We start from the raw sequence: 18,826 nt of genomic DNA on the forward strand, positions 1-18,826 counted from the left end.
TTAGTAAAGCTTCTTTTACACTCTTTTTTGGGTCTTCTAAAGTTAGTACAATGTCATCTGCAAAGGCCTTGATTTTATATTCCCTCTTTCCTACCTGCACTCCTTTTATTTCTGTTGCCCCCCTCAGTCTCTCATTCAATATTTCTAGTACCGTTATAAACAGTAAAGGAGACAGGGGGCTACCCTGTCTAGTTCCTTTATATATACCAAAATATTCTGTTGTGGTGTTGTTTATTACCAATTTTGCCTTCTGTTCCTTATATATTGCTTCTATCCCTCTTCTAAATTTCTCTCCTATTCCCATCGTTTCCAGACTTTTCTTCAAGAACTCCCATGAGATGTTATCAAACGCCTTTTCAGCGTCTATAAATACCAAGGCCGCTTGTCTGTCTATACTCATATCCAAATATTCAATAATATCTATCAGATTCCTTACATTTTCCCTTAATTGCCTCCCTGGAAGGAAACCCAGAAAGACTCTTTCTTGCTGGTATAATCTTAATATTTACAACCAGATGAAGGTTTCATTTTTGGAAGAATAAATTTCTAGAGTAGCTTTTACAGTTATATCAAAAATTACTGATTTCGTTATACTATCAGAAATACGTAAGACAGATAATTATGAAATTCTTGTGAGGTTTAATAAGTTAACTGTTTATATTTGGACAACATTTCTGATGTGCTGTGTTGGAAGGAGAAAAATAATCATTTCCTTAATAACAACTTAAACAATTTATTTAACTAAAACAATAACATTATAGCATATGTATCCATGTTTGTTAACTGATGTGGTTAAACGGTTTCTTTAAATAAAAAAACTTCAACTGAGTTTTAGCAGACATGAAAAACTTTAATGTAACTTAAATAGAAAACTATCTTTAGAAAGATTTTTCCTCCAAAAGCATTTGATTTTCAAAATCCGATTTAAATAAAAAAAACTCCGATTTTTTTATTTTATTTTTAAAAAATCATTGATTTTTATCCACCTTGGTTAGGATACACCCAGGGGTCAAGAGGACATGGCAGGATTTGCACAGGAAGCAGCCTTAGAGGGAGCCAAATCGGCAGAGGCTCTCTGGGATTTTAGGCACGGGGTCTTCTCCATCCCTGTCGCGAGATGCTGCAGGAGATCGAACCCAGGACCTTCTGCATGCCAAGCAGGGGCCCTGCCCCTGAGCTTCCTAGTGGATTAACGCTCTATTGGAAGCATCATTGCCTCCAGCTGCATTTCCACAGCTGGAAACCGACAGCTGGAAACCAAGAGGGCTTTTGTGCTCCGATCCCGCTTGACTACTGCAACGCGCTCTACGTGGGGCTACCTTTGAAAGTGACCCAGAAACTACAACTAATCCAGAATGCGGCAGCTAGACTGGTGACTGGGAGCGGCCGCCGAGACCACATAACACCGGTCTTGAAAGACCTACATTGGCTCCCAGTACGTTTCCGAGCACAATTCAAAGTGTTGGTGCTGGCCTTGAAAGCCCTAAACGGCCTCGGCCCAGTATACCCGAAGGAGCGTCTCCACCTCCATCATTCTGCCCGGACGCTGAGGTCCAGCGCTGAGGGCCTTCTGGCGGTTCCCTCATTGCAAGAAGCAAAGCTACAGGAAACCAGGCAGAGGGACTTCTCGGTAGTGGCTCCCACCCTGTGGAACGCCCTCCCACCAGATGTCAAGGAAATAAATAACTTCCTGACTTTTAGAAGACATCTGAAGGCATACCCTATATAGGGAAGTTTTTAATGTCTGATGTTTTGTTGTGTTTTTAGTATTCTGTTGGGAGCCTCCCAGTGGCTGGGGAAACCCAGTCAGATGGGCGGGGTATAAATAATACATTACAGTGGTACCTCAGGTTAAGTACTTAATCCGTTCTGGAGGTCCGTTCTTAACCTGAAACCGTTCTTAACCTGAGGTACCACTTTAGCTAATGGAGCCTCCTGCTGCCGCCACACCACCACCATACAATGTCTGTTCTCATCCTGAAGCAAAGTTCTTAACCCGAGGTACTATTTCTGGGTTCACTGAGTCTGTAACCTGAAGCGTCTGTACCTGATGCATCTGTAAGAACTTAATTCATTCTGGAGGTCTGTTCTTAACAGAAGCACCACTTCAGTTCAGCTAATGGGGCCTCCCACTGCCGCCACACCGCTGCTGCGCAATTTCTGTTCTCATCCTGAAGCAAAGTTCTTAACCTGAAGCACTATTTCTGGGTTAGCGAAGTCTGTAACCTGAAGCGTCTGTAACCCAAGGTACCACTGTATTATTATTATTATTATTATTATTATTATTATTATTCCCATAAGGGGCATCTGGTCATGCACTGTGGGAACTGGATGTTGAGCGAGATTGGCCTCATCCTGCAGGCTCCTCTTACGTTCTTGTTCAAGCTCTGGAACCCCAGATACCAGCCACCTGTGAAACCCACCACCACCCCCCAGCTCACCTGGCTGATGGAGCTAAAACACAGAGCCCGGGACCCCCTGATCGCTTTCCTCCATCGCCACGCCGCTCCGTACCCCGCCAGTCTCCGCCATGGGCATTCGTCTTTCCGTCGCCGGTCAGCTGTCAGGAACTCCGCCTTCCACCTCCCAAAGCAGGACGCCAGAAGATGCTGCCCCCTGGCCCTCTCCAACCACGCTAGAGTCGTGTGCCACGTAGAAAAGCGGGCGGCTGCCGCGGACCAGGAAGTGAAAGCCCTGGTGAATTTCATATAGAAAAAGGGATGAAAGAGCCTATCCATTTGCATTCTTCGTCTTCCCAAGCTTAACTATCCACATCTGTAATTTAAACAGGCCATCAACAACTGAGTGTAAATTTCTCCTTACAGACGCATTTTTTTGCAATTTTGCCCATTTTTAAATACAAAGCAATGTTCCCTAATGTTGTTGGAAGTTTAGGTGCAACTCAGGGGTTTGAATGGGGCTTAAGCAGATAGAGTGAGAGACCTCCAGATTCCTAGACTATCCCTGTAACTTCAACAACTATGCTGACTTCTCTCTATCCTTTGAAGTTTTGACTGATACATTTTACATCGCCCCCTGTTTAAATTTCTTCCTCCCCTCTCACCCTTCCTCTGGACCTCAATGTACTTCTAGGTCACGGGTGTCAAACACAAGGCCCGCGGGCCAAATCTGGCCCGCCAGACCTTGTCATGTGGCCCGTGTAGCCGCCGCCGGGCGCCAGCCTTCACCTTTTATTCTCGCTAATAAAGTCTACCATCCTAATTGGAGCCTAGGACAGTTGTGTCAGCAGCTGAAGCTGCAAAAAGAGAGACCAAAACAAAACAAAACCCTATTAGATTCGGAAGGAGCCGCAGGAGCTCCTGGCTGTGCGGGGAGCGCCGCTCTTCCCCTCCCCACAGCTTCCCGGCCAAGAGACACAAGCAGCCCGGCCTGCCCGCTTCCCCCTGCGAGGCTGTGGGTGGGGCTGGGGGGCTGGAAGACGGGCGGTGGAGAAAGCGAAGGTGCTCCCTTCCCGTGCCGTTACTCGGCTGGCCTGAGAGAAAATTTCTGAGGCGGCGGCGGCCTTCGTCCAGGGTCAGGGGGCCATGGCGGGACTTTGCCCTCCCGGCAGCCTGGAGCATCTGGAGCTAGGGCGGCTGCGGGACCCGCTGGGCAGCAGCGTCGGCGGCGGCGCTTCTTCTCCTTCTCCTTCTCCTCCTCCTCTGCCTTGCTCGCCGTCGCCACCGCTCTCGTCTTGCTCGAGGCAGGCCTGGAGCCGGGACAACCCGGGCTTCAAGCCCGAGGAGGAGGCAGGCGAAGCGGCCAGGGCGGCTGGTGGGAGCGCGGCGGCGGGACCCGTGCTGCAGATGGGCGTGGCGGAGTGGGGCCGAGGAGGGGCGCCTTCGCCCTCGGAGCCCAACGCCCGGGAGGGCCCGCCGAGAGCGGGAGGCAGTGGAGGCGCAGGCGGCATGGCAAAAAGGAGGAAGGCAGAGGGGAAGGCGAAGGCCAGCGGCCTTGATCCGCCGGAGGTGCCCTGACGCCGGCACCGCATTTCCCTCACGAGGAGACGGGCGTGGAGGTCGCCGAGCAGCCGCCGCTGCCGCCTCGCCTGGGCCAAAGGGATGGCGCACCGCCTGCGAGGTGAGTCGCCGCCCGGCCGGGTCCTTCTGTCGCCCTTCCCGGCTTGCATCTCTCCTGTTTCACCTTATTACTTTTATGTTACTCGCGAGTTTTCTGCTCTGAAGAGAGATGCAAATAATCCGTTCAGCTCCTCTGCAATCTCCTTTCCCACCTTTAGCACACCTTTGATTTCCTTGTTGGCCAAAGGCTCTACCACAGACATGTCCAAAGTCCGTTTCGGGGGCCTAATCCGGCCCCTTTGGTAGTTTATGGAGGTAAAATCCTCAAAAAAACCCTCAACAACTTCAACCCTAAAAAAAAAAAAAAGCTCAACAATTTCAATCCTAAAAAAAGCGCAACAACTTTGGTTGGCCCTCACGGCCCTTCACTTCATCAAATCTGGCCCTCCTTGAAAAAAGTTTGGGCACCACTGTTCTAGGTGGTTTCTTGGTTTCTCCAACTGGACAGCGAGGACTATAAACAATGTACAGTGTGGTGTAGTGGTTAAGAGCGGTAGTCTCGTAATCTGGGGAACCGGGTTTGCTTCCCTGCTCCTCCACATGCAGCTGCTGGGTGACCTTGGGCTAGTAACACGTCTCTGAAGTCTCTCAGCCCCACTCACCTCACAGAGTGTTTGTTGTGGGGGAGGAAGGGAAAGGAGAATGTTAGCTGCTTTGAGACTCCTGAAGGGGAGTGAAAGGCGGGATATCAAATTCAAACTCTTCTATCTCGGAAGTCCGTTCTATCTCGGAAGTCCGTTCAACTTCCAAAACGTTCAGAAACCAAGGGGCGGCTTCTGATTGGCTGCAGGAAGCTCCTGCAGCCAATCAGAAGCCCCATCGGACTTCTGGCTTCCAAGGAACGTTCGCAAACCGGAACACTCACTTTTGGGTTTGCGTGTTCGGGAGCCAAAACGTTCGACTCGCAAGGCGTTTGGGATCCAAGGTACGACTGTACTTCCCTAAACAAACACAAATTTCCATATTTTATACCGAGTCTCAGCCTGAATGCCTTCCAATAAACGGAATCCCTGTTGCTCAAAGCAAGAATTCAGCTCACTAAAGGTGATTTCTGTGGTTGCATGCAAAATCTATACATTAACAAATATAATACATCTTTGGATGCCTTTTTTATTTTGACTAATAAATGCATTTTAATGCGTTTCTCTAACTCGGCATTTGCATTTCTTTTACTTGCCTGGAGAACTGCATTACAAAATTCAGAGAAAGGCAAATGTCAAAGGAAGGCTGAATTTTGGTGCCCGTATCGTTGGAAAAATTGTGAATTAGGTAGATTCGCCTTCGAAGGCAAACTGTATCATATTTCGCCCCCATCCTTCATTGCCCAAGACCAGGGGTCAGAAAGCTTTACCTCGTCTGGGCCAGTTCACTCCAGCGGAGATTCCTTCGTAGGCCGGATCACGCGCGTATGTGATTTCTGGTGTCTGCGCAGATGTGATTTCAAGCGCCGCGGAAGCGAGTCCCCACGCTGTGCTGCTTTACTGCAGCACGTGGGGACTCGTCGAGCGGGTGGCTCGGTTCGGGGGCCAGTTAAACGACCCCCGTGGGCCGCTTGTGGCCCATGGGCCTTAGGTTGCTGACCCCTGCCCAAGACTCTTACCTGGAGAGGAGAGCCCGCTTGTGGTGTCGTTCTGCCTTCAGGTTCTGCACAGTCCTGGCCGACCAAAACGCAAAGCATTTCGCCAGCAGCTGCCTCCGACTCTGGGTGTGGCCATAACCCAGAGGGAACGGCGCTTGCATGAGGAGATCTGCGGCAGCGAGATCTTGCAGGTCACTGGGGAAATGGCTGGGAGATGCGGAGCCGTGAGGAGGAAGGTGCCCCGAGTCTTCAATTGTCAACGATGAGGAGATGCTAGCCTGACTACTTTCCTCTGAGCTGCCTTCCTATTTCCAGTCATGAAATGACAGAAGTATTAATTTTGTGCTTCTAAACGCTGGTTTATTTAAGATTATATACAGAGAGAGTGAGTCTCTACTGCTAGTCTGACCCGGAAGAGACCCACTGAATAATAATAATAAATAATAAAAATGATAATAATAATAATTTATTTATACGCCGCCCATCTGGCTTAGTTTCCCCAGCCACTCTGGGCGGCTCCCAATCAAGTGTTAAAAACAGTACAGCGTTAAATATTTAAAACTTCCCTGAACAGGGCTGCCTTCAAATGTCTTTTTAAGATAGGATAGCTGCTTATTTCCTTCACATCTGAAGGGAGGGTGTTCCACAGGGCGGGTGCCACTACTGAGAAGGTCCTCTGTCTGGTTCCCTGTAGCTTTGCTTCTCGCAATGAGGGAACTGCCAGAAGGCCCTCGGCGCTGGACCTCAGTGTCCGGGCAGAACGATGGGGGTGGAGATGCTCCTTCAGGTATACAGGACCGAGGCCGTTTAGGGCTTTAAAGGTCAACACCAGCACTTTGAATGAACTGAAGTTAATGGACATGACTAACATAGGTTCAGTCGTGTCAATCGATCTACACTATATTAGATATGGAGGTGGGCGGAAACTGACCCTAGGTCCCACCGAAAGGTGTAATAATGGAATACTGAATGGTATAGCTTAAGTAAAATATGCAGGGATTTATTATATGAAAAGGGACGCGGGTGGCGTTGTGGGTTAAACCATGGAGCCTAGGACTTGCCAATCAGAAGGTTAGTGGTTCAAATCCCCGCAACGGGGTGAGCTCCCGTTCCTCGGTCCCTGCTCCTGCCTACCTAGGAGTTCGAAAGCATGTCAAAGTGCAAGTAGATAAATAGGTACCGCTCCAGCGGGAAGGTAAACACCGTTTCCGTGCGCTGCTCTGGTTTGCCAGAAGCGGCTTAGTCATTGCTGGCCACATGACCCGGAAGCTGTACGCTGGCTTCCTCGGCCAATAAAGAGAGATGAGCGCCGCAACCCCAGAGTTGACCACAACTGGACCTAATGGTCAGGGGTCCCTTTACCTTTATTATATGTAAATTGAACCACAGAAAGAGAAGAAGGGAAGTCATTGATATTTTAAGGTTGTTTGAATGAATATTCTAAAATGTGAAACAGAAAAACTTAAAAAAAAAAAAAATTTAAAGGAAAAAAACCTGATCCTACACTTCTGCTGCCTCGAGGCTAATATTCATTTGGGAGAAAGGCTGCAGGAGTAAACCCCGGGCGTAGGGATGGGGATCCAAACCTTCTGCCTTGCAGGACATCTTCGGGAGAAGAAAAGGCTCAGGACAAAACCCTGCAGAAATCTGGAGTGCAGTCCCTAAAACGGTTGGATGGCGCCTTATTCGCCTCCTTCTGGCAACTCCAGCAGCCAAGCTGGTGCCAAAAGTATTGTTCTGCTTTCCTTTGGATCAGATCAGCGATGCTGGGGAGGGGGGGGACTTTTCATCTAGGCAGCCCAGGACCCCCAGACATGCTACCCAGGCTGGCACCACAGAGAGGTCATTTCAGTGCTGCAAAACAGCAAAGGAGGCGGCAGTTACCAGTTGCCAGCCTCTGCAACCACGGCAGGCGCTGCGATTCTCCAGTGGTTTGACACACACCATTGCCTCTCAAGAAAGACGGATGCCAAGAACTATATATATGTAGATACCACAATACCTCAAGGAACACCTCTTCCCATATGAACCTACCCAGACCCTGAGATCATCTTCCGAGCCCTCCTTCATGTGCCTCCTCCTCGAGAGGTCCGGAGGGTGGCAACACGAGAACGGAGCCTTCTCTGCAGTGGCTCCCCGTCTGTGGAATGCTCTCCCCAGGGAAGTTCGCCTGGCGCCTTCATTACACACCTTTACACGTTCCTTTTTAACCAGGCCTTTGGTCGACCTGATCGACATCCTATACCCTTTTAAAATGCGGTTGTTTTTTGGGGGTGTGTGTGTATTATTGTTAGAATTCCTGCTCCATGATTGCAGTCATGGGATTGTTGTCTATATGTTTTGACTCCACAGAGCAGGAAGTGACGGAGACAGGATGTTTGTGTTACTGTATTCTGTGAAGTGGGACTATTGTTCTTTGTTCTTTTTCTCTTTGCTGTCTGATGCTAGAGAGAGAGGGAGCCATGTTGCAGTGCTCCACGTGTGTTTATATGTAAATAAAGTAGATTAGCCAAAATGCTGAGTTGCTGAGGTCTGTTACGCAAGCTGAAAAGACTCTGCAGATCCCTAAGTGTGCCAATGTCTGTTGGCATCAGTTGCTGTGATGTTCGGGCAGAAGAAAGCTTTAGAAGCTCCCGAACGAATGACCAAGAGGGAGACAACATGCCGGTCGGGTATGTGTCTCTACCAGGGTCCTACTCGAGTGCAGGTCCTACTCAAGTGCAGGCAAAGCTCCGAGAGTTATTGGGTTATTGTTTTTATTTTTATTTTATATGTTGCGATCTTTTCTGTGAACCGCCCTGAGCCCTCCGGGTATAGGGCAGTATAAAGATAAAGGTAAAGGGACCCCTGACCATTAGGTCCAGTCGTGGCCGACTCTGGGGTTGCGGCACTCATCTCGCTTTATTGGCTGAGGGAGCCGGCATACAGCTTCCGGGTCAAGTGGCCAGCTTGACTAAGCCCTTTCTGGCGAACCAGAGCAGCGTACATAAACGCCGTTTACCTTCCCACCGGAGTGGTATCTATTTATCTACTTGCACTTTGACGTGCTTTTGAACTGCTAGGTTGGCAGGAGCAGGGACCGAACAACGGGAACTCACTCCGTCGCGGGGATTCGAACCGCCGACCTTCCAATCGGCAAGTCCTAGGCTCTGTGGTTTAACCCATAGCGCCACCCGCATCCCATAGGGCAGTTTATAAATTCAAAAAATAAAAAAATAAAAAAGTAAATAGTATGTGGGTGGATGTGTGTATATCTATCTATATGCTGCCCCTGCTTGTTCTGCTTGCTGACCCCACCTAGTCACCAAAGCGTTGACCCTCACCTTGTCCAATGAACCGCCAGAGAGGGGCGGGGCAGGCACGTTGCTATGGAAACCAGAGGACAGGGAAGACTCCTCGGAATCCGGTGACGCAAGGGGAAGGTCCTCAGTGAGGTCCCCGGGGCCGAGTCCAAGAGGATGCGGGCAGAGGGTCTTCCGGCGCCAGAGCCCAAGAGCCTCTCTCAGCTGCCGCATTTCCGAGACTCGGCGGAAAGCGCTGTAAGGGAAAGACCTTTGTCAGCTTTTGGAGAAAAGTAACTCTGTTCTGCTGAAGTGAAATAGCAGGATCACAGCAGAGGATTAATTCTGAAACAGCAGCGGAAGAATTCTGGGGACAGGCCACAGATGAGTGACAAGAAACCGCTTCGCATCTGGCAGATCCCGGGTTCAAGCCCCAGAGACATCTCCAGGCAGGCCTGGGAACGTCCCCTGTCTGAAACCCTTGGAGTGCTGCTACCAGTAGGTGTAAACAGTAATAATAATAATAATAATAATAATAATAATAATAATAATTTATTTGTACCCCACCCATCTGGCTGGGTTTCCCCAGCCACTCTGGGCAGTTTCCAACAAAACACTAAAATACAATAACATTAAAAGCTTCACTAAACAGGGCTGCCTTCAGATGGCCCTCTGCCTGATTCCCTGTAACTTGGCTTCTCGCAGGGGGGGAACCGCCAGAAGGCCCTCGGTGCTGGACCTCAGTGTCCGGGCAGAACAATGGGGGTGGAGACACTCCTTCACGTATACTGGGCCGAGGCCGTTTAGGGCTTTAAAGGTCAGCACCAACACTTTGAATTGTGCTCGGAAACGTACTGGGAGCCAATGTAGGTCTTTCAAGACCGGAGTTATGTGGTTTCGGCAGCCGCTCCCAGTCACCAGTCTAGCTGCCGCATTCTGGATTAGTTGTAGTTTCCGGGTCACCTTCAAAGGTAGCCCCATGTAGAGCGCATTGAAGTAGTCCAAGCGGGAGATAACCAGAGCATGCACCACTCTGGCGAGACAGTCTGCGGGCAGGTAGGGTCTCAGCCTGCTTACCAGATGGAGCTGATAGACAGCTGCCCTGGACACAGAATTGACCTGTGCCTCCATGGACACCTGTGAGTCCAAAATGACTCCCGGGCTGCGCATCTGGTCCTTCAGGGGCACAGTTATCCCATTCAGGACCAGGGAGTCCTCCACACCCGGCCACCTTTCCCCCAGTACTTCTGTCTTGTCAGGATTCAACCTCAATCTGTTAGCCGCCATCCATCCCTTACCAGGCCAAGACCAGACCAGCCTCACAGAAGGAAGAAGCCCAAGTTTGGAAACAGCAGCAATTACCAGCAGTAGAAGAATGGTGACCAAAGGTAATGGAATATGCAGAAATAGCCAGACTAACAGGGAAAATTCAACAACAGAATGAGGAAACGTTTCGAAAAGAATGGGAAAAATCTATGTTGTATATAGGAAAGATAAGATGAAATAGTAAAACCAGTAGAATTGGAAACAAACCTCATAACGGGAAAGTTTAAGAAAAATGATGGATAATGAAAATAATAAGAAGCAAAATGGATAAGGAAACTAATATAACTAACAGCAGTGGTAAAGACAGACAGCAAGAATTGTATAAACATGAGGACTTATGGATACACTATGGACAAATATGGAAAATGAATAACAATATATAAAATGGAATAAAATAATGTGATAAAATTATATGTGATATAAAAAGCCAGAATAAGAGTAAACTAATGGAACCAGGAGGGGGAGTGGAGGGAATTCAATTAAGATTTATGGTTTAAATTTTGAATGAGAATATTATTATTGTTTTTGTGATTTTTAGAAAATTAATAAAATGTTATCAAAACAACAAACAAACAAAAACAGTGTCAGTCGGTGTATAATCATGGGGGGTTGAGCCATCTCAAATGAAAATGATATATCGCTGTTATCTAACACCGAGTAAACTGCCAAAAATGTATAAACCTAAATCAAATAAGTGTTGGAAATGTAAAGAGAAAAAAGGTTATTTTTTATCGTATGTGGTGGTCTTGTCGTAAGGTTAAAGCTTACTAGGAAATGATACATAATGAAATGAAAAGGATGTTTAAAATAACGTTTGTAAAAAACAACAACACCACCAGAAGCTTTTCTTTTGGCAATTGTAGGGACAGAACTACCTACGATGCATAGAAACTTATTCATGTATGAGACTACAGCGGCAAGAACGTTGCTTGCCGCAAAATGGAAAGAAGCAGAAGTCCCAGCAAAGGAAGAACTTATGGAACATGCAGAAATGGCGAAACTTACCGGAAAAATAAGAAATCAAGGTAACAATTTTTTAAAATAAAAGATTGGAAATGGTTTATTGAATATTTACAGATAAATAGTAAAGAAATAAGAATATTGGCAGGATTATTGTAATAACCTGCAGTTTCATATGAGTATTTATTTAAAGAAGATGGATAAATGAGCAAATTAATTTAATTAGGATATGCAGAAAATATTAAAAATATATTTAAGGAACTGCAGAAAGAGGGGGAAGGAAGTCAAGATTTGAAATGTCAAAATGATTGTAAAATCAGTAAAATGTATAAACCTGAAAAGTATTAATATTATTATTATTATTATTTTAAAAAGGATTGAGCCATCTCACATGGTAGGAGACAGGATTGCAAGCATGAATGTTCCCTGAGAGAGAGAGAATGTTCCCATACGGCTAGACGAGGGAGGAGGAAACCTGTCCCTCGGAAACCGGATTCAGCCACCTCTCTCTGGATTCCAAAATTTCGCCCTCTATCAATGAGGACTAGAAGCTTGCTTTTTCAAAACAACGACGAAACATGAAAGCTGTGGTTTGGATACAGAAAGACCTCTCTGTGCCCGTTACCCCCGATTTCTTTGCTCTTAGGTCAGGGTCTGAGCGCTTACGTCGCTCGCTGGGATTCCCGCCACCTCAGTTCCCAAGTCCGGAACACCTGCTGCAACGTCAATGCGCGGTAGAAGTCGTCCAGAGCGTCGGCGCCACTCTTTTGAGACCACCTCGCATGGGCTGCAGGAACCTTTTCAGCTGCATCCATGTTCCCTGCTTATTTAAGTGCGGGAGGGAGAGAGAAAAATAAGCATTTAGAAGGAATTTCAAGTACAGTGGACGCTCGGGTTGTGAATGCGATCCGTGTGGGAGGCACGTTCGCAACCCGCAGCGCCGCATCTGCACACGCGCGGGTTGCGCTTCTGCACATGCACAAAATGTGCTTTAGTGCTTCTGCGCATGCGCTGAAACCCGGAAATAACACGTTCCAGTATTTCCGGGTCTGGCGCTGTCAGAGTCACCCGTGGTCCCAGCTCACAAGAGACCAAAGTCCACTTCAGCTTATGTACAAAAGCTTTTATTGAAGAACATCAGTAGCTTTACATCCGAGGTCCGTGACTCTACGTCTGTTACGCTTAGACCGCTGAAGTCCCCTCTGAGTCGGTCCCCCCTCTACACCAGTTTAAGAGGCTTGTACTGGTCCACCTCTTTCTCTCTTTCCTTTTCCGCAGGGTCTTTCTGCCCCCCCCCCGTGTTCTCTCCCTTCGGGACTCTCCAGAGGCTGAATCCTCTGCCGCCTCCTCCCCCCTCCTTCGGGCTTTGGGACCAGGCTCCTCCCCAGGACTCTCTTCATTTCCGCGCGCCTCCCATTTTGAACTTGGCGCGCGTACGTTGCTCCTGACCTTCCCTTCGACAGTTACACTGCCCTCGATACTACTTTCCTCCCCTTCCGGCAGGACGTTTTGCCCTGATCTCCTTCCCCTCTCTGCTTCCTGTTCTGCTCCTTCTGACACACTGGTCACTCCTCCCCCCTCACTCCGTTCCAGCGGAGCAGCCGGTCTCGCTCTCCAACTCCCACTGGGGGTTCCCCCTTCGTTTCCCTGCTCCTGACTGCTTCCCCCTCTAGCTCCCCTTGGCTTGACCAGAGGGGCTCCCTTTTGGGAGTCCTCCGATTCACTGGACGGACTCATGGACAATCTTGGGTCATTGTCATCCTCTTCCTCGTCACTCTGGAATCCTTCCCCCTCACTCTGCGTCTCTCTCCCTGAACCCCTGACAGGCGCGGTGCCTGAAGCGTCTGTAACCCGAGGTATGACTGTACACTCTACCTCTACCTCTCTTTTAAATCAGAACCAGCAAAGGTGGTGAAGGTCCTGTGTGAGTCTATGTCTGGAGGAAGTTGGAGGATGGATGGTGGCTAACAGATTGAGGTTGAATCCTGACAAGTTAACTGTGCCCCTGAAGGACCAGGGGCGCAGCCTGGGAGTCATTTTGGACTCACAGCTGTCCATGGAGGGGCAGGTTAATTCTGTGTCCAGGGCGGCTGTCTATCAGCTCCATCTGGTATGCAGGCTGAGACCCTACCTGCCCGCGGACTGTCTTGCCAGAGTGGTGCATGCTCTAGTTATCACCCGCTTAGACTACTGCAATGCACTCTACGTGGGGCTACCTTTGAAGGTGACCTGGAAACTGCAATTAATCCAGAATGCGGCAGCTAGACTGGGAGTGGCCGCCGAGACCACATAACACCGGTCCTGAAAAACCCACATTGGCTCTCAGGACGTTTCCAGGCATAATTCAAAGTGTTGGTGCTGACCTTTAAAGCCCTAAATGGCCTCGGCCCAGTATACCTGAAGGAGCGTCTCCACCCCGATTGTTCAGCCCGGACACTGAGGTCCAGCTCCAAGGGCCTTCTGGCGGTTCCCTCATTGAGAGAAGTGAGGTTACAGGGAACCAGACAGAAGGCCTTCTCGGTAGTGGCGCCCACCCTGTGGAACGCCCTCCCTTCAGATGTGAAGGAAATAAGCAGCTATCTTCTTTTTAAAAGACATCTGAAGGCAGCCCTGTTTAGGGAAGTTTTTCTTATTTAATGCTGTATTGTTTTTAACACTTGATTGGAAGCTGCCCAGAGTGGCTGGGGAAACTCAGCCAGATGGCCGGGGTATAAATAAATTATTATTATTATTATTATTATTATTATTATTATTATTATTATTACACAAATGATGAGTTTTTTTCTAAACTTCCAGAAAGGCGCACTGGGAGCAGCTGAGTGATAGAGAACCTGCTTTGCATGAAGAAGGTTGCAGGTTCAAATTCCGGCATCTCCAGGGAAACCTGGAAACCCTGGGGTGCTCCTGCCAGCCAGTGTGGGCAACACTCAGCTAGATGGAACAAGGACCTTTCCTTGTAGCTTTCCTAATGAAAGCCAGCCCTTTATTCAAAACCATGAGGACTAGAATCTCAGTTCATTTTTTCAAGGGGAGGCTGCAGCTCAGGAAGAGAGGCCTCTCTCTGAAACCCCAAAGAGATGCTGCCAGTCAGTGCAGGCAATCCCAATCAAGTTGGACCTGATGGCCTGACTTTGCTACAGTTCTCACCATGGGCTCTCCTCCGCTTCAAGTCCCACAGCTCCAGCAGTGTCTTCCTGGCCTTTTCCCGGACTTGCAACATCAGGACCCATTGATGGAAATGCACCCTCAGGGATTCGAGCCGCAGGTGTTCCCTGCTGTGTCTGCACAGCGCCTCCCGGTCCGACACGGACTTCCAGGCCTGGAAACAGCTTGTGGGGAGTGGGAAAAGCAACAGAACGGCTTAGGAAGAGCCTGGCAGCAGGATCAGGCCATCATGGCCCAGCCTCCTGCTGCCCATGGTGGCAACACTGCCCACTTGCGATTCCTTCCAGTGTGACCTGCTTCCGACAGGGGATGTGGGCGGAGGGGAATTCAAAGGCAAGTGGACAGCCACCGCTCTGCAGGCTTGTTGTGAAGGTTGCGGAGCAGCGTCGGGGGATGCCAGTACTGACCCACCTTGGCTCCCAGTATGTTTCCAAGCACAATTCAAAGTGTTGGTGCTGACCTTGAAAGCCCTAAACGGCCTCGGTCCAGTGAATCTGAAGGAGCATCTCCACCCCCATCGTTCAGCCCGGACGCTGAGGTCCAGCACCGAGGGCCTTCTGGCGGTTCCCTCCCTGCGAGAAGCCAAGTTACAGGGAACCAGGCAGAGAGCCTTCTCAGTAGTGGCACCCGCCCTGTGAAACACCCTCCCACCAGAGAACAAAGAGAACAACAACTACCAGACTTTTAGAAGACATCTGAAAGCAGCCCTGTTTAGGGAAGCTTTTAAGATTTGGTGTATTGCGGTATTTTAATATTTTGTTAGGGACGCGGGTGGCGCAGTAGGTTAAACCACAGAGCCTAGGCAGCCCTGTTTAGGGAAGCTTTTAAGATTTGGTGTATTGCGGTATTTTAATATTTTGTTAGGGACACGGGTGGCGCAGTAGGTTAAACCACAGAGCCTAGGGCTTGCCGATCAGAAGGTCGGTGGTTCGAATCCCCGCGACGGGGTGAGCTCCCTTGGCTTGGTCCCTGCTCCTGCCAACCTAGTAGTTCAAAAGCACGTCAAAGTGGAAGTAGATAAATAGGTACCACTCCGGCGGGAAGGTTAACGGCGTTTCCGTGTGTTGCTCTGATTTGCCAGAAGCGGCTTAGTCATGCTGGCCACATGACCCAGAAGCTGTACTGTACACCGGCTCCCTCGGCCAATAAAGCAAGATGCACGCCGCAACCCCAGAGTCGGCCATGACTGGACCTAAATTGTCAGGGGTCCCTTTACCTTTAATATTTTGTTGGAAGCTGCCCAGAGTAGCTGGGGAGGCCCAGCCAGATGGGTGGGGTATAAATAATAATAATAATAATTATTATTATTATTATTATTATTATTGCTGTGAAAACTGCAGGGCAGCAAATACTGGCCTCCCTTGCAAGGCTCTTGTGAAGAATGCAGAGCACCCTTTTGCAAACTAATCATGCAAAGGCGTAGAGCAGCATTGTGTGGTGCTAATGCGGTGTTTCGGAAACTTGGGTCTCCAGGTTGTTTTGGAACTACAATTCCTGCTAGCTAGGGATGATGGGAGTTGTAGTCCAAAAACAGCCAGAGACCTGAGGTTGGGAAACACTGTGCTAATGCAAACCTACCCCAGAAAGATGTCGCAAAGAGGTAAGGAACGTAAGGCGCGACCAAGAAGCCCACATATAAAAATCATCATCATCATGCTCAGCTCACCGGCTCAGCAGCCCTCTCTGCCCCTGAGCCACCAGCGGCAGGATCCGCCGGGCTGCCTTGTAGCGGGAACGCCAGGCCTCAAACGCAGTCACCAGCCTCTTTTTCTCCAGAAGGGCGAGAGCCTCCTGGGCGCGAATCTCCTCTTTTTCCAGACGCTCCTTCTGAAGGCGCCACAATCTGAAAGCTGCTGCGTTGCAGGGGAAAGGGGGGGGGGAGACATCAGAGGTGAGGAGAGCGCCAGGTGGGTAGATTTTCGTTTCCAAGCACAATTCAAAGTGTTGGTGCTGACCTTTAAAGCCCTAAACGGACTTGGCCCAGTATACCTGAAGGAGCATCTCCACCCCCATCATTCTGCCTGGACACTGAGGTCCAGCACTGAGAGCCTTCTGGCGGTTCCCTCGCTGTGAGAAGTGAGGTTACAGGGAACCAGGCAGAGGGCCTTCTCAGTAGTGGTGCCTGCCCTAATGGAATGCCTTCCCATCAGATGCCAATGAGAACAACAACTACCAAACTTTTAGAAGACATCTGAAGGCAGCCCTGTTTAGGGAAGCTTTTAATGTTTAACAGACCACTGTATTTTAATATTTTGTTGGAAGCCGCCCCGAGTGGCTGGGGAAACCCAGCTAGATGAGCGGGGTATAAATAATAAAATATTATTATTATTATTATTATTATTATTATTATTACAGTGGTACCTCTGGTTAAGTATTTAATTCGTTCCGGAGGTCCGTTCTTAACCTGAAACTGTACTTAACCTGAAGCACCACTTTAGCTAATGGGTTCTCCTGCTGCCACCACCGGAGCACGATTTCTGTTCTCACCCTGAAGCAAAGTTCTTAACCCGAGGTACTATTTCTGGGTTAGCGGAGTCTGTAACCTGAAGCATCTGTAACCTGAAGTGTATGTAACCCGAGGTACCACTGAATTTTCTAAGCTTGGGGCAAATACTCTGTGTGATGTAAGAACACCTTAAGAAGACCTCTTGCAGCCCCCTGAGTGGGGAACGCTTTTTCAGCCCGGGGGCCGTATTCCTTTCTGAGGGCCATTGGTTGGTGGAGCCCGAGGCACAAACGGGCGGAGCAATGGAGGTAGCGATTCTTGAACTTCAGCGGGTTGGACTGGATGACCTTTGGGGGTCCCTTCCAAATCCACAAATCTATAAAATTTTATCTGAGGGATCAGAGTACAAGGGCACATCCCCATCGTGCACAAACACTCCAGGAGGGTGTGAAACAGGGCTAGTAAAAGGTGTGGTTATGGGGAGTTTTGGGGGGTGGACGACTGGAGGGTCACTTTTGGCCTCCAAACCTGAGGTTCACCCACCCGGATCTATGCAAACAAGTAGTCCAGGGGGAGAACTTCTGAAATAACAATGGGATATTAGCTCCGCCCAAGGAATGACAGAGAGCAAGCAATAGACAGACGTAACATTTTAGAAGGAAGGAACACCACAGGCAGAATAATTGTCACACACAGAAGGAATAAGGATATAGTTTGAATGCTTCACCTATGGGTTTATAAATCATTTAATGTGTCAAGACGAATGGATGTCGTTAATATTGCAGTTGTCGTATAAGGGATTATTTTGACTGGAATGTAATTGAGATGAACAAGATTTTGGAACGCGGAAACAAAGCAAATCACCAAACCATCCATTCTAGCATGCGGGAGGTCACCCAAATTATATAATTTGGCATCTGAATGGCCGGGATTAGTAATTGCATTATAATTCGGCACTGTTATAATGAGGTTACCATTGGATTATTCTAATAAACTAATAAAAATTATTGCATTTTTTTTAAAAAGTAGTCCTGGGGGATCTCAAAGCTTGCAGAAGTATAAAATATCTGAGGTTGAGGTGTGGGTGGGGGGAATTAAGGGAGGGAGAAGCCCCCCCCCCCAGCAGCCCATGGAGGATGGAGCATGCTCAGTGGTCCGCTGTCGCCATCGGTGGGGCGAACGGAACGGAACACCTTGGGAAAGGGTGTGGCTGGCAGAGCAGGCATTCTGCACAGAGTGCGTCCCCGCTGCAAGCTTCCCAACTGAAGTGAAGGACATGAGGCGGGAGTTGGTAATGCAGGTGAGCTGTGCACAAGCAAGCTGCCAGCTAGCTCTGCCGAGGCTCTTTTTATTAGCACAATATGCAAAACCAGTCAGATACATTTTGGACTGTGCCCTTTACACATCTTCCAATCACCCGATCGTGGGGTGGTACAAAGTTATTTTGGCACCTGTTTCCACTGCATCACTTTCCCCTTGCACAATGTATAACGAAGGAGACAAAGGTCATAGACAGGGCACGGCAGACCACTGAGAAAGCCAAAGGTTAGATAGAGGGCATGATGTTCAGACAGCTGTGGCTTGTCTGTGGGTTGAAGTGTGGTCTCTTCCTTCTCTCTCTCTCTCTCTCTCTCTCTCTCCCCCTCCCTCCCTCCCTTCCTTATATATATGGGGAGAGAGAGATATAAGGAAGGGGGAGAGAGAGAAGAGAGAAGAGAGAGAGAGAGAGAGAGAGAGAGAGAGAAGGAAGGGATAGAGTCATATGGAAGGGGGAGAGGGAGATGAGAGAAATAGAGAGAGAGAAAGTAGGGAAAGAGACAGAAGAAAGGGAAAGAGAGAGAGAGAGAGAGAGAGAGAGAGAGAGAGAGAAGAGAGAAATAGAGAGAAATAGAAAGTAGGGAGAGAGACAGAAGAAAGGGAAAGAGAGAGAGAGAGAGAGAGAGAGAGTAGGGAGAGAGACAGAAGAAAGGGGGAGAAAGAGAGAGAGAGA

General features: G+C 48.8%; 1 protein-coding gene across 1 annotated transcript in view; it reads right to left on the bottom strand.

Annotated features, from left to right (window-relative positions):
- The window catches only part of LOC309346735 (uncharacterized protein), a 43,234-nt gene that overhangs the window by 14,404 nt on the left and 10,004 nt on the right, over positions 1–18,826 (bottom strand). Inside the window, exons 6-11 of the mRNA XM_081870810.1 lie at positions 16,057–16,243; positions 14,373–14,554; positions 11,892–12,045; positions 8,982–9,195; positions 5,680–5,963; positions 2,442–2,694 (exon numbers count right to left, since the gene is read on the bottom strand). Coding sequence (XP_081726936.1) covers positions 2,442–2,694; positions 5,680–5,963; positions 8,982–9,195; positions 11,892–12,045; positions 14,373–14,554; positions 16,057–16,243 — 1,274 coding nt within the window. The remainder of the gene's footprint in view (positions 1–2,441; positions 2,695–5,679; positions 5,964–8,981; positions 9,196–11,891; positions 12,046–14,372; positions 14,555–16,056; positions 16,244–18,826) is intronic.

This window comes from Podarcis erhardii, assembly GCF_964252035.2.
Source record: "Podarcis erhardii genome assembly, chromosome: 7".
NCBI lineage: Eukaryota > Metazoa > Chordata > Lepidosauria > Squamata > Lacertidae > Podarcis > Podarcis erhardii.